This window comes from Embiotoca jacksoni, unplaced genomic scaffold, assembly GCF_022577435.1.
Source record: "Embiotoca jacksoni isolate LCO1_2020_lvr unplaced genomic scaffold, fEmbJac1.0.p SCAF_24, whole genome shotgun sequence".
NCBI classification, from domain to species: domain Eukaryota; kingdom Metazoa; phylum Chordata; class Actinopteri; family Embiotocidae; genus Embiotoca; species Embiotoca jacksoni.
This window is the reverse complement of record NW_027185375.1, coordinates 8,124,590-8,140,164: the sequence shown is the minus strand read 5'-3', so window position 1 is coordinate 8,140,164 and position 15,575 is coordinate 8,124,590. Positions and strand designations below refer to the sequence as shown.

The following is a 15,575-nucleotide window of genomic DNA, read 5'->3' as shown; positions in this document are numbered from 1 at the left end:
GAGAGTTTGCGCTCTCTGCATCTGGATGGTGAGCAGTAACAGTGATTTTATCCTCAGGATAGCTGCAGTGGGTAAACTCTGGAATCAGCCAAACTACTAAGAGGTATTATTTATTTGTTTGTCTAGGTAATCGCTTGACAGCAGTGGGACCCAGGGATCTTGCAGGTTTGGTCAATCTGCAGCACCTGATCATCAACAACAACCAGCTTGTCAAAGTCTCATCCCAGGCTTTTGACGACTTCTTGCTCACGCTGGAAGACCTCGATATGTCCTACAACAACCTCAGGAGGTGAGCTGCTGCCATCATCCACAGGCATCGTGCATTCACACTCTCTACTTTGTTAAGTAGAGACACACTGGGATCCTCTGTGGAGACAGCTTGTCCGACCACAGGAGCCAGCAAAGACAATGAAGAGATACTGACTCAAACTGCTGAGGCAAGAAAGAGATACTGACTCAAACTGCTGAGGCAAGAAAGAGGAGACTAAAATCTCAGGAAATTTAAAGAGAATCGATTTTGATGGGGCTATAATTGTCTTTGACTTCGATTTGGTTAAGATTTGATAAGGGCACGCCTGAGCTCACTCCTCTGTGAATGTGTGTGTACATTGCTAAAGTTATTCTATATTGTCCATACTCGAGTGCACCAAGTCGTATTCTGCTCATCTCTTTCTCGGACATTAGAGGTTCTTACTGCATCACTATCTATTCCTCTGGACTATGTAATAAGTCCGAACAGTGATGATGGTCTATCAATCCACTGTTTTCTTCTTCATGTCCCACTACGATGATGAATTCAGCAGCATTTGGCTGTCAATTCTAATTAAGATGTTTCATGTCTCCTCTACGGGGGGCTCTCTGGCCTCCCTCCAACCTCCACCAAACCATGAGACAAGTGTAAAGTGTTTTAATGATGCATACATTAACAACTGCTGTTTTCCCTTTCTTGCCGGTTACTGGGAAGTCTATACTGACCGAGTTTCAAAGAGAGTCCGCTTCTCAGATTCTTATCGCGATTAAAAAAAAATGCTGAAGACGGGAAACAGATCATGTTATACGAGAACTCTTTTAGGCAGAGCAGGAGCTTATCCAGGTGGGGAGGACCACCAGTTAAACATGACATGCTGTTCAATGTTAGATTTGTTCAATTATTGACTTTTAAGAGAAATTTGGGAACCTGAACTGACTTCATGCGTTAACTTTCCGAGACACCGGCACGAAAAAACGCAGAGGATGGCAATTCCTCAGTAAAAAAGTTTTAAAGAAAAGTTTTAATCTGATAACTCTACACCTCCTAAATCTAACTCCTGATGTGTCAGTGTCTTAATGTAAGACAAATTTAACAAAATATGAATGATTGTAAGCAATAATTTAGACCATATCATCGAGGTCTACAATATCCTGCTTCCTTTATCTGTTTCTCCCCATAATCTAAACCAAAACGTTTATGCATGTGTACAGTAAAGATCTTACTGTACAGACAAATATAGCTGTAACCATCCATTTTTACCAACATTTTAAGTTAGTAATTAAAAAAACTAAATCCATTCAGTTTATTACTCAAATCCAAGTATGCTTTACACCAAATGAGCTTTGAAATCAACTTACAATAATGTGATATCAAGTGGTGTTGAGTTCTATTTTCCCTCAGCACTGAGAGTGCCACAATGTCTTCCAGTGAACCAAAGCACATTTACACTCGGCCAGACACACAATGCAGTGAACTCCAACACGGAACAAAGGCTGAAATCTGAAAGAACTCTTGAGTTAAAAAAATAAACGCTTCACATTTTCCCTATTTCACTAAACTTCTCACTTTTTACTAATTGTTCCAAAACATTGAGTGACTGCACTGAAGGAATGCTAAATGACAACAGCGATGGGTCACAGATGGGACTCATAAAACCCAGAAAAAGCAAAGGATTGAGCAGGAAAATGAGCATCTGTTGTTGTTGTCTGTTATTGCTGTCATCATTAATTAGTCTTTGCTCATTCCTCTTTTCCGCAGAGTGAAATAAGAAAGTACTCTGAACATAAAGAGTGAACTTTTACTGATCTAATAGTGGTGCTCTTCATTCTGTAATCAGGTCAATGCTTTATTCTTAATGTACCCACAAGGGACACAAACCATCAGAGGGGTGAAGCTCTCTTCACAGCTTCCATTACTTTCACGAGATATTCCTTCATTTCTACAGCAAGCATATAACCAATCTCAACGGAAATTATTATTTTATTTCTACAGGGTACCATGGGAGTCCATTCAGAACATGGGCAGTCTGCACACTCTGAACCTGGACCATAACCTGATAGACCACATAGCGGAGGGAGCCTTCGGAGAGCTGTATAAGCTTGCCCGGCTGGATATGACCTCCAACAGGCTCCGAACTCTGCCTCCTGATCCTCTCTTCGCGAGGTACATCTTCACCTTTTATGTTGCTCTGAGAAGTGGCTTGGCGGAAATATTCTGTGGCAGACAACAGAGTGCTTAGTGTACAGACATTCTGTAAAACCTTTACTCCCTCTATTCACTATCTATATTTGCTATGAGTCCACAGCCTGGAACATATGAGGCGGCTGGTATGTGGAAGAAAGTCATGTGTTCTCCTTTTCCCTTTTGTGTTGTTATGTTGAGGCAGTAACTTGTTCCACATTATGATTGGTAAAGAAAGTCACAGGAGCCTCTGACTGCACGGTGTATAATGAGGCCCCTATAGGTCCATAGAGCCCTTTTAGCAGCTGGTCATGCATTTCAGACTTTGGAAAATGGTGATGGAAATAATAAGGAAGATAAAGAAGACCACAGTAATTGTAGAGTTGCCAACCTCCTCTACACAGCCTGTTCCAGAAGAGAATATTGTGCCGGTATTGTGCCTGTGCAAAAGGTACGAGCACAGAATGGGCAGACTTTGTTGTTCTGCTGTTAAGTCGGCAGCAGAGGTAGTCGCAGAGATGAATCTGTGCCATGCTGGCTTTCCCTTTAACAAGGACATGGAGAGCTGGCATGGTGGGACGAGACGCTGATGCTGTCCTGTTCCACGTCATGCCTGCATGATGTCTTAAAATCACACAGGTGCAGCATTATGCTGGCTTTGCTTGGTTCAGAGTGAAAAAAAAAAGAAGAGCCGGCGTAATTAGGGGTCTTCTTTACAGCAGTATTGTGGGATCTCTCGAAGGCTGAAGCTCCAGCTAACTCAGATATGACTGTTTCAGAGTCCAGCTGTGACATGGTGAACTCAGTGCAAGTAAGATTTTAAGCAAAGTACAAACAGTGTAAATATGCTGCAGGCTTTGGCTGGTATCCACAAACAGAGCTGTAGTTTATGATAAAGATGTTTTTTAACAAGGTCAACTCCCATAAGCAGGTAAAGTTTTCTCTTTAATTCTACTTTCAGGTTACTTTTGTGTCTTATTTTTTGCATTAGGTCCAACCTGATTGCTTCCATAAACCGCTGCTTAAGTCTGCTATTCTTCAGATTACTTTTTCCTTCTCTTTCAGTCTAGTTTTTTTAATTATAGTTCATGCTGAATGTGCCGCAGAGAACTATTCAAAGCACTGTCTTAAATTTACCCACCTGTGCTGTCTATCTCTGTATGGAGCAATGCGACCTGTTATAAAACAGACTTCAGCTGCCTCCTTCTTTTGTGCTTTCTTTTTTTCCCCTTGGTGTTTATTCTGTGCAGAACCACCTGTTCCCTTTCTCTCACAATAGTCCTCCCCATCCCTGCTGCTGTCGTTCTCTGCTATATGTAATTATCCATTTAAAAAAAAAAAAAAAGAGAAATAAGCAGGTCTGCCAGAATATATAACGAAAGTGAAAATATGTCTCAGTAAACCTGGAAATAATGACAAAGTTTGATTATTTAAGAAATATTTAAAGCAAAAAGAAGTTATAACATGTAAAATGATGAAGACGTATTTGAGATTTTACACTATGTTTTGGTCAACAATCAAATTTAAGCAAATTTGTGGAACATTTGGACAAAAGGTCAAATTTTCTTGAGTTGTATCCCTTCCAATGACACACCCATTTAAAGGACATTTAATCTCATCAGAGGCTTGTCCAAGTAAATCAACTGACAGATATTGTCTACCTGTTATCAACATGGCCGTGACTCAAGACAAGTGTTACTTTTTATAAATGTGGTATTATAGCCCCAGTCTGGATCTTCTTCTAGAAGCCTGTTCAGGAAGTTAGATCCGTGAAGCCTTGTTTTTCTCCATCATATTTTTTTGTTCCAATTTCAATTTGCACAGACGAGCTTTAAGATGCTTGTAATAGTACCACAGCATTCCTTTAAAGCAAGTTCTTATAAACTTGCTGATGCAAACACCTTGGCTCATAGCAAAACAATTTTTGCTCTATTAACCTCCTTCTTTGAATTCTCAACAAATACATTTCCACATTCAACTCTCCTATAGGAAGAGACAAAATAGGGAAGTTGTTACAACTTTGCAAAGTGTGACAAAATGACCAAAAAGCTAAACCTTGAAAAAAGATTAAAATAAAAGCTGAAGAAAATGTTAACAAGATAATTCTTCAATTTGGACTTTGGTGCTGAAACAGATTGATTATCCTGCTTAGATTTCCAACAGTAAACAAGGATGGTTTTCAAAGTCAGTTTAGAATGAACTGATGTCCAGGTGGGTACATTTAAAGGACAGTGCTTTGAAGGCAATATGATCACAACTATTGCATTTAAGTGAGGCTGTGTAAGTGAACAGTTTCCTTTTGTTGTGTCCTTTTCAGGTCCCAGACAGGTGCAATAAGTCCCACACCCTACAATGCTGTCATAAGCCTAAATTTTGGGGGGAATCCACTGCACTGCAATTGTGAACTGCTGTGGTTGAGGCGGCTCATCCGTGGAGATGACATGGAGACGTGTGCCACTCCTGCTCACCTGGCTGGAAGGTAAACATCATTGAATTGTCAATAGCTTATTTTTCTAACCTAATACATTTTAGACACAACTGTCTATCCTCATCAGTGAAGCCTATCATTATGTCAGGGGATAAATGGAAGTGTTACAGGTTAAACAATGTGTTGAGTCACATACATCAGTGTTTCCAAATCTGGACTCAAGGCCAATGTGTCCTAATTGTCACTCCAGACCTGTTTTAGTACCAATTAAAGGCTTCACATTTTGTGACACCTTAACTGGATCATCACAAGTGCAAGAATAGCACTGGAGTAGAAACTCACAGGACAGTTAGGCTATGAAGACTGAGTATTGAACCACTGGTCTAAAATTCGTCCTTATTCTGACACCTCAGACTACCTTTCCTTCCTGCTTTTCTCTCCCACAACTTTCTGGTCTAACACTGTGGTGAAAAGTACAGAATTAAAACAAAGGGCTGAGAAGGAAAATGAGCATCTGTTGTCGTCATCTGCCATAGCTGTCATCATTAATTACTCTTTGCTTTGTCCGGTTTTCTAGTGAGTACCATGGGTAATTGTTCAGACATGTCATGTGTTACTGATATGAGACAAGAGCAGATAGACATTTAGGTTAATGTACATCATCAATACACAACCCACATTGGAGGTAAAGAACCAGACGAATTTCTATACTTCGACAAATAGGTGATTCTGCTTGACCTCTCTCTCGCTGGCTTCATGCCTTCATCCCTCCTTTTCTTCCTCAGATATTTCTGGTCGATTCCTGAGGAGGAGTTCACTTGTGAACCACCTCTCATCACCCGTCACACACACAAGCTGTGGGTGCTGGAGGGCCAGCGAGCCACACTGAAATGTCGCGCCATTGGTGACCCTGAGCCTGTGGTCCACTGGGTTTCTCCCGATGACCGTATTATTGCCAACTCATCCCGGACCAGCTCCTTCAGCAACGGGACCTTGGACATCTTGGTGACAGTCGCCCGGGATGACGGGGCGTACACATGCATCGCAATAAACGCAGCGGGCGAAGCGACCGCCACTGTGGACCTGAAAATAATCCCCCTGCCTCACCGCGGTGGAGTAGGTGGAAACACAGGGAGCAACGATGTTAACACCAAGAACAATAGGAACGTGACCAATGGGATTTTACGGACCGATCCGGGCTCGTCGGATATCAGCACGGGGAAAAATGGTGGGATTAATAACAGTGTAGGACGCGGAGGAGAGACGGAGGATGGGAGGAGAGGAGGAGGGGAGGACGGTGACGCCGACAGCGGTCGGGCCGGCGAAGGGGAGAGGGCTGACGGAGGAAGCATGGAGGACAACGAGGGGGACGAGGAAGAAGTGGGGAGGATGGTTGGAGTACAGGGAGTGACATCAACCTCGGCGCAGGTCCGGTGGGATTTGGGGCGTTTGTCTGCAGCTTATGTTGTCTGGATGTATCAGATACAGTACAACTGCACCGCCGACGAGACCCTTATCTACAGGTCAGTTCAACTTTCTCTTATACACTGTACTGACTACGTAAATGATGGGAGCCTCCCTGCCTTTGAGATGTAGCTTAGACACTTGGTTATATGTCATCAGCTACTCCTTTACATGCAACCTCAAGTCATTTTTTGGCATTTTTGTCAGTGACATACTCCCTCCAAACGTGGTTCCTGTTTTCATGCAAAAAGCCCTTAAATATTTATCCATTACAGCGTGACACTTTAGAGGCGAAACTGTTCATCTTGTACATGGACGGGCGGATAGCTCAAGGGAAGGATGAATGGGGAGACAGATGAAGGGATAGAGGGGCAAAGGCAGTTAATAATTCATCCTCCATCACTGTATGACACTAAAACCCAACAGGTGAATAGTCAGTGCATATGGATGAGGGAAGAATGGGAGGAGAAGTGGATGAACATTGTATGGATAAAGGTGAATTTGAGGGAGGGGAGATTTCTTTTTACAACAGAATTTCTTGGAACATGAAATATCTAAGGCCAGTAAATAATATCAGACTCTGAATGGTAGATGTGTCTCCATTTTAAATTTGATTAAGTTGCAAATAATCTTGGTGACATTTATTTAATCTGAAGGAACAATTACAGTTTCAAATCTTCTCTCACGTCACTATCCATGTTGACCCTCCACACTCTCAGAAGCAGAAACAAGAAACATTTATAATCTCTGGGTTTGAGGTTAAGGGCGGCAGAGTTCTTGTCAACACAGATTATTTAAGAGGCCACTTCTACACTCTGTCTTCTAAATACAGGGCGCGGCGCTGGTCGAGCATGAGGTGAAGAACTAATCTGCATGCCTAGGGAAGTGTTTGAAGAGCTTGACAAACTTTTGCACACTGTTTCTGCGTGTTGCTGTGAGCCAGCAGGCGTAATGTAGCTGTGGGTCTATAGCAAAATGAGTTCTGCTACTGGAGACACTCTCAGCAGCCGAAAAGATTAGAAGGGAGAACAAAGCAAAGCAGAGTTTCTGTAAAACACACCTTTTCCTTTTTATATGCAAAATAATGGATCACAAGTTTTACGCTCTCCGTGCTCACACCATTAATCTATGATACCCTAAAAACGAAGCGCCCAAAGATCAAGAGAGCTCAGGGTAGGAATGGAAAGTCTGAATGAAGATGAAGAGTCGATGGGTAGATGTAGGATTTGTTTTTTGTTTTTTACAAAGAGTCTTGTCTTTCAATATATTCCAACATGCCTCAAGTTTTATACTTGGTGTACTTACATGTACAATACTACTGCGCTATTCATGAATTATGTCCGCACACATTCCAAGTTTACTGCCTCTGAATTTACAAGCACAGGCTGATGAAAAATGTATGTGTGGTGTTATTGCTAAAGCAAAACAGCGGCTGAAAGAGGGAGACAAAGATGGAAGAAGAGCAGAGATGGCCGTCATGCTATTATTTGTGCTTTTTTTTTTTTTTTTTTTTTTTTTGTACATCAGTCGGCACTAATGTAGTGGTGGGATGAATGTGGTTTTCCTCGGGTATTATAAAGAAGGCATTAAGCTGTAAGTGGTATTGAGAAGGGACGAAGGGAGCAAACCACATGAAGAGGGAAAAAGGGAGAGAAGGCAGACAAATGGAAATATGATTGGAAATATGAAAAACTGTGTAGCTGTAATCAGAAGAATCGAGGGGAAGAAAGGAAGATGGCAGCCAAGTGTGGATGTAAAAAAGATGGATGAGGAGGAGAAACTAATAGTTTCCGTGAAGGATGGCGTCAGAAGGGAAGGAATGGGTGAATTTTAAGACAGGAACGAGGCCTCTGAGATTTCAGGAAATGGAGGAGAGGGAGTGAGGGAGAAGGGGAAGATAGGAGATGGGCCAAACCACCTTAGAAGAGATAGAGATGAAAGAAGGATGGGTGGATGGAGACAAACTGACAGACAGTGTGTGTGTGGGGGGGGGGGGAGCAAGGAAGTGAGAGTGGAGAGAGGGAGGGAAGATATTTAAATCCATCACTAACACAGTGAGGGAGAAAATGTGTGTACACAACAGATATACACTGGGGTATGGAGGAAAGGGGAACGTTGGGGTAGCTGATGTAATGATGCGGAAAGAGAGAGGACAGTATAGAGCCCACAGAAATCTGAGATTGCTGAAAGAGATGGGAAGTCGTCCTTTAAAAAAACAAACAAAAAGGAATAATGTGACAAGGGAGCAGGAAGATGAGGAAATAGAGACGAGGCAACGCGGTGAAAGCCCTGCAGCAAAGTTCTCCGGTGCCAGAAGGAGGGCTGGGCGGGTGAAAGGGTGGAGGTACAGAGGTGTCCCATTGAAATGCCACATCAAAACAAATGAGTGCTGCTTCTGCACAGTCCCGTGACACATTTGTGGCAATTACACATAGAAAACTAATTAAATGATTGAATTAAATGAACTGAATGAGACCTCAGCTCCCTTGCTGATCAGCAGTGTTAATTCCTCTACGGAAAACACTCCAATAATAGAGGAACTGGCTTGAATGTTATCAAGTGAAAGGTGTGTTATCTCTAGAAACCAAAGCTTAGAGTGTATCATGCCTAAATAAATTCTGAGCGACTACATAACAGGGGTGCCTTGGAAATCAATACCTTCAAAACAAAAACAAACATTGAGCTTGACAAAAGTGGGATTTTACAGGGCTGTTGTATTGGACTGCATTAATTGTACAGCAGTCTATAATAATCCTTCAAATCCCAGCTTCCCTTACAGCTAAATTTAGTTCTTCAAGACAAAAAAAAAGGCAACACAGGTCCTCCTCTTCAGGAACTAACTTCAGCAGCATCAGTCGAGGTGAAAGCTTAGCTGTGCAGTGAAAGACAAGAAAATGCTGATTCACACAAAACAGAAGTGAAATTGAGGAGAGATAAGCAAGAAAAAGAGCGAGCCAAGGCAGCCGGCATCACAGGGGAGATGGTGGAGTTCAGTCAAGAGGGAGCAAGCCATTTGAAGTTAGACTAAACTCCAAACAAATCACACCACCGCCAAAAAGGGGGAGGGGGAAACTGCCTCAGAGACAGAGATGTTGTGGCTATTTTAAAGCTCAGATTAAGATGTATACGCTCAACCCAATTGCAAGAGAAAAGTATATGACTGAAATAGGAGACAAGAAGTTAAAGGGGTTTTGCGGGAAAAGCAGAAAGGAAGCAGAGAAATCGGTCTCAGAGGACAGATAAAAAGGGAATGGAGGCAGGCAGCATCTGAAAGGAAGCATGCCACAATGCTGCCAGGGATTTCCAGTATAGATTTCTATCATGCTATCAATGGGCCAGTGCCAGCTACAAGGCACACAAAACAGGAGTCGACCAAAAGGGAACCTTGCCTATAAATTCAAAAGAACACACCAGAGGAGTGAGATTTCAGTCTTTTCTATAGGGGATTTGTGTTCATATTGTGTTGCTGTTGTTGCTGCTCTATGTCTGCGTCTGCGGCAGGTGGAGAAAACATGGGCTGGACTGGGCCAGGGATGGGGACTGAAAGAGAGAACGATGGGGGAAAACAGACAGGATTTCAGTAAAGGAGGCAAGAAAACATTGATAAATAAAAAGTGAGCACAGTGAGTGTAGTGAGTACTATCGTTAGACAGCAGTATATAAATTACATGACGGCAGAGCACATTGTATGGCTGCCAGATTTAATCATCTTTAAAGGTCAGTCGCACGCTAGACAACAGCAGCCTCTATTTTAGCTATGGCTTCTCTAATTCTGATGGCATCTGTGACAGTGCCAGGTGGGACGTGGCATCCGCTGAGCATCCGCTCACCCCGTCACCCTCAGCTCTCCTGACAAAATAAACTGAGCCTCCTTCCTGGAGCCTTGCCACAATGTTACAGTACCACACTTCTGGTCCTTGATCGTCCAATGACAGGTGGTGTTCAGATGTTTTGAATAAGCCCAGCAAATTGAATAGCCAAAGATTTCCTGGTTGCTGGATGAATAGGAGCAATTACCAAATGTCTTTTTCTTGCCCACACATGGGTTACCTGAAGGACGAAGAGGAGGAGAAAGAATGTCCCACCATGTTAATGAGGCAGCATTTCCAAAGCAACCCCTGGGGTACCATCTGTTAAAGAAAATTGCTGTGTTTTCAGCAATATTTCTACTTTTGTACAACAATGTTATTTACATTGCCATGTATGTAAGCATAACCAGAATAGCTCACAAATATATGGGACCACACTCATAAGTCTGCAGCCTTAACCACATACATACAGTGGGTACGGAAAGTATTCAGACCCCTTTAAATTTTTCACTCTTTGTTTCATTGCAGCCATTTGCTAAAATCAAAAAAGTTCATTTTATTTCTCATTAATGTACACTCAGCACCCCATCTTGACAGAAAAAAACAGAAATGTAGAAATTTGTGCAAATTTATTAAAAAAGAAAAACTGAAATATCACATGGTCATAAGTATTCAGACCCTTTGCTCAGTATTGAGTAGAAGCACCCTTTTGAGCTAGTACAGCCATGAGTCTTCTTGGGAATGATGCAACAAGCTTTTCACACCTGGATTTGGGGATCCTCTGCCATTCTTCCTTGCAGATCCTCTCCAGTTCCGTCAGGTTGGATGGTGAACGTTGGTGGACAGCCATTTTCAGGTCTCTCCAGAGATGCTCAATTGGGTTTAGGTCAGGGCTCTGGCTGGGCCAGTCAAGAATGGTCACAGAGTTGTTCCGAAGCCACTCCTATGTTATTTTAGCTGTGTGCTTAGGGTCATTGTCTTGTTGGAAGGTGAACCTTCGGCCCAGTCTGAGGTCCAGAGCACTCTGGAAGAGGTTTTCTTCCAGGGTATCTCTGTACTTGGCCGCATTCATCTTTCCTTCAATTGCAACCAGTCGTCCTGTCCCTGCAGCTGAAAAAAAAACCATAGCATGATGCTATATGGAACTTTCTCCCATCTCCCTACTGCATCTCTGGAGCTCAGCCACAGTGATCTTTGGGTTCTTCTTTACCTCTCTCACCAAGGCTCTTCTCCCACGATTGCTCAGTTTGGCTGGACGGCCAGGTCTAGGAAGAGTTCTGGTCGTCCCAAACTTCTTCCATTTAAGGATTATGGAGGCCACTGTGCTCTTAGGAACCTTGAGTGCTGCAGAAATTATTTTGTAACCTTGGCCAGATCTGTGCCTTGCCACAATTCTGTTTCTGAGCTCCTTGGACAGTTTCTTCGACCTCATGATTCTCATTTGCTCTGACATGCACTGTGAGCTGTAAGGTCTTATATAGACAGGTGTGTGCCTTTCCTAATCAAGTCCAATCAGTTTAATTAAACACAGCTGGACTCCAATGAAGGAGTAGAACCATCTCAAGGAGGATCAGAAGAAATGGACAGCATGTGAGTTAAATATGAGTGTCACAGCAAAGGGTCTGAATACTTATGACCATGTGATATTTCAGTTTTTCTTTTTTTTAATAAATTTGCACAAATTTCTACATTTCTGTTTTTTTTCTGTCAAGATGGGGTGCTGAGTGTACATTAATGAGAAATAAAATGAACTTTTTTGATTTTAGCAAATGGCTGCAATGAAACAAAGAGTGAAAAATTTAAAGGGGTCTGAATACTTTCCGTACCCACTGTACATGTTTGTGAAGCTGGAAAAACTTTTAGTTGACGCTGTGAAAAGTGAGTCTTTCATAGTTACATGGTAGCCTGATGCGAACCAGAACCCAATTTCACTGTGTTAATATATGGGTCTGGGCAACCTCCACAGGGAATCTTTTGCAGACGTTCTATTGTCCTCAGCGTTGACCTTGGGTTAATTTGAACCAATCAGCATGTGCCGAAACCGGCCAACGCTCTGCCACCACTGCAACTACCTATGGCCCACCAAAGCGTTTTTTTCCTGAGTACAGCAGTGTGACGAGGTGCTGAGCATTTACTCTGCAAGGCTGAATGTTCGGGTGACTTTTTTCTGAGAGTTGAAAAACATCAAAGCTAGTCCCTGTCACCAGCGGTCCAATCACATTGAAGGAGCGGCTGTGTGAACGCTAATTACAGTTACCGGACTGTCGTCATAGAGACGAAAACTGAAGGTGCGAGCAGCCAGGCTCGTTACACGGCAGTGAATCATATAATGCATGTGCATATAAGGTGTTCTTGTCATTTTGTCCACCATATGTTCAAATACAGGATACACAACAACACAAAATCCAGTTTTGAGTTGCCTAAGGTTGAACAGGGATGCATGATCACGTCTCTGCCAGTCAAAACAGCCACCTAACATGAAGTAAATAATGTACAACACAGAGCTTCACAGCAATATAAATGGATGCAGGACTACTTCATAGGAAATGCATTACATTTCACAATGTGTCATTGAGTCCAATCCCTGTGTGTTTAACACATTATTTAATATCTCTGAATTATATAAGATGAAGTCTGTTGTTTTCGATTATGCTTCTGGTGTTTTTTAAAGTTTACATGCACCTTTTTTTAACCTCTGGCAAGCTGTTGGGAAATAAGATATTAATCACAGATAGATAGGGTACGTCAGTGGGGGCATCTGTATGGCACACGTATGTGTCAGAACCCATAGTTCTTCTCGTGATCCGGCAGGAATGTGAGGTCTTTGACAAATTCTCACGACTGTCGCAACAGAATCAACCTTCCTGCTGGGGAAGTGGAAGTGACAGGTTTGGCGCAGAATTTAACGGGAACCGAAAACGATCACAGGGACAGAAAGAGGAGAGGGGAGTTGGAGAGAGAAATCATGGCGAGTTTAAGAAATAATGAGAATAATGAAAGTGGAGTCTAAGAAAAGGGATGCACTGTTAAAAAGGACAGGGTGAGGAGTTTGACAGCCATAGGGAAGGAGCATGCTGGGAAGTAGACAGTTGAGAACATGGCTAATGAGTCACAAAAGGAGAGCGAATGGAAAGAAGAAATAGAACCTGAAAATTAGGTGTATGGCGATACCATTCATTTCCTGCACTAATTATACATCATGTTTGACTAATATTTGTATCAAACTACTGAATTGAACTATCAGTATACTTACAAATATACGCACAGGGTATTAGGTTGGATATACCAAACTTTGTGGCATGCTGTATTAACCATTTCCCTCTACTGGCACAATCAAACATCCTGAGATGCTTTCAGTTTCTGTCATGTTACATATGGCTCTTTGTATTGTACAATATGATATTGCTGGGGAAACTGATAGCAGCATCCTATTTTTGCCTGGTATGAGCCCGGTAACCAATATAAGGACTCATACAAGAAACAAGATAAGTGCATCTGCTGAGGCAGAGCTAGATAAGGATGCAAGGAGAGATATAACAGTGTGGCAGGGTGGAGGCATGTAGAGACAAAGATGGAGCAAGATGGAGGCAGGAGGAAAGAGCAAGATAGCTGAAAGGATGGAGAAAAGGGATGGAGGAAAGGAAGGGAAGAGGAAAGGAAGGGAAAGGGAGGGCCAATAAGAGGTTGACAGTTGTACCCCATGGGATATATAGTATATATATATAGTATTAAACTACTGTGTCAACACGTGTCAGCTGACATCAGAGGTATAAGAAGGAAGGAAGACACAGAAAGGGTCAGCACTCAATACATACGCCACATTATATTACACTAGGTCAGAGAGATGTCGTAAAGTAGGAGGAGACAGACAGACAGCGAGATTCATGTCACCGTTGATTGGGTGCTTAAATTAAAATGAAGAGAAAGGAGGAAAAAATGAGGAGGAGTGACAAATACTGGAGGATTGGGGAGGAGAAGGAGGACACACAAAAAAAGAAAGAGAGAAAAAAAACTGAATCAGGTGGCATGGGAAAATCAGGCCAAATGAGGGAGAGTTGAAGGAGAAGGCCAGATTAAGGGTAGCGAAAAGACAGAAGGAGGGATGAAACAAAATCTGGAGGGGAGGGGTGGGAGGAGGAGATTGACAGAAAGACAGATCAAGGAAAACAGAAGAAGAGAAGAGACAAGATTGAGTGAGACAACCAATGAGACAGTAAACAGTCCAACGAATCAAGACCAAAAATGGAGGAAAAGGGTAAACGGACAGAAGACGTGACACCTGGGAGTAGGAGAGAAAAAAAAAGAAAAAAAAAAAGGAAATGAAAGCAGTACAGATGTCAGCCAGAAGAGGAGATAATTGCTTTGTTGTTCCTTCTCGTCTGTCTTTCTCTCTCATCTGGCTCTTGCTCTCGGTGCCCAATCTTGTCTGGTGTCAGACCACCAGACTTGATAACGCAGAGAAGAGGAAGACAGTGACGTGAACAAGAAGAGAGGACAAAGAGAGAAGAGGGGGATGGGCTGTGTGTGTGGGGGGGGGGGGGGGGCACCGGGTTGTATCACTCCTTTATCACTCTTTTCTTTTCCTCTCTCTCTCCCTTTACTCGGTGGGGAACTAATAATTACTCGTTTCTGTGTCACCAGCTTGAACAAAGCACTCCCTTGTCTCTTTCACTTTCTTCCTGCATCTGTGTGTGTGTGTGTGTGTGTGTGTGTGTGTGTGTGTGTGTGTCTGTGCTTCTAATTACGGTTAAACCCAGCAAAGGCGTGCACACACACACACACACACACACACACACACACACACACACACACACACACACACACACACACACACACACTCTTTGGTTATGTTAGGAGAGGGTGCACAATGGTCAAGTCTGCAAATGCCAGAATGCTAACAACAATAACACCGCTGCCGCTTCAAAAAAACAACAGTTTAATCAATCTGTCTTATTTCAGAACAGCAGGGCAAGTTATCTGAGGTGCACTTTATATTCATGGACATACGTCGTCTTGAGCAATGAGGTGTCATGTGAATATCATTTCACGTGTCTCCGATGTGTACCCACACCACATAGCTAAATAAGGTCAAAAATGCATAATGCAGTGTGTGTGCTACAGAATTGGCGTATCAAAGATGGATGCTCTTGTGAACGTGTCCGGGTCTGCCATGTATATTTTAGAGAATTTGCTTGCCTATTTCTGTCACTGACAGCGTAGCAAAAAAAAACCAACCAACTAGAGAAGTGATTCACGGTCTCACAAGGGAGGGAGAGCAGTGGTTGGGATGGGGGGCGGGGGGATGAGTAATATAAGATGAGGGGAAATGGAGCGGTGGCTGGGAAAAGGAAAAAAGAGGAGGGGAGAGGACGAGGGAGGAGCAGAGGTGCCTAAAAAGGAAATGAGGGAGAGGAGAAGGAAGAAGAGGAGAGGAGGAGTGACC

General features: G+C 42.8%; 2 protein-coding genes across 3 annotated transcripts in view; one reads left to right on the top strand and one right to left on the bottom strand.

Annotated features, from left to right (window-relative positions):
- pcxb (pyruvate carboxylase b) overlaps positions 1-15,575 on the bottom strand; it is a 283,978-nt gene that overhangs the window by 95,943 nt on the left and 172,460 nt on the right. The gene's annotated exons all lie outside the window — the stretch shown is intronic.
- LOC138204138 (leucine-rich repeat and fibronectin type-III domain-containing protein 4) overlaps positions 1-15,575 on the top strand; it is a 42,591-nt gene that overhangs the window by 20,016 nt on the left and 7,000 nt on the right. For both annotated transcript variants that reach the window (XM_069159291.1, XM_069159290.1), the window contains exons 3-7: positions 1-28; positions 127-289; positions 2,243-2,413; positions 4,749-4,910; positions 5,645-6,382. The exon at positions 1-28 is cut by the window's left edge and continues 584 nt beyond it. In XM_069159291.1, coding sequence (XP_069015392.1) covers positions 1-28; positions 127-289; positions 2,243-2,413; positions 4,749-4,910; positions 5,645-6,382 — 1,262 coding nt within the window. The remainder of the gene's footprint in view (positions 29-126; positions 290-2,242; positions 2,414-4,748; positions 4,911-5,644; positions 6,383-15,575) is intronic.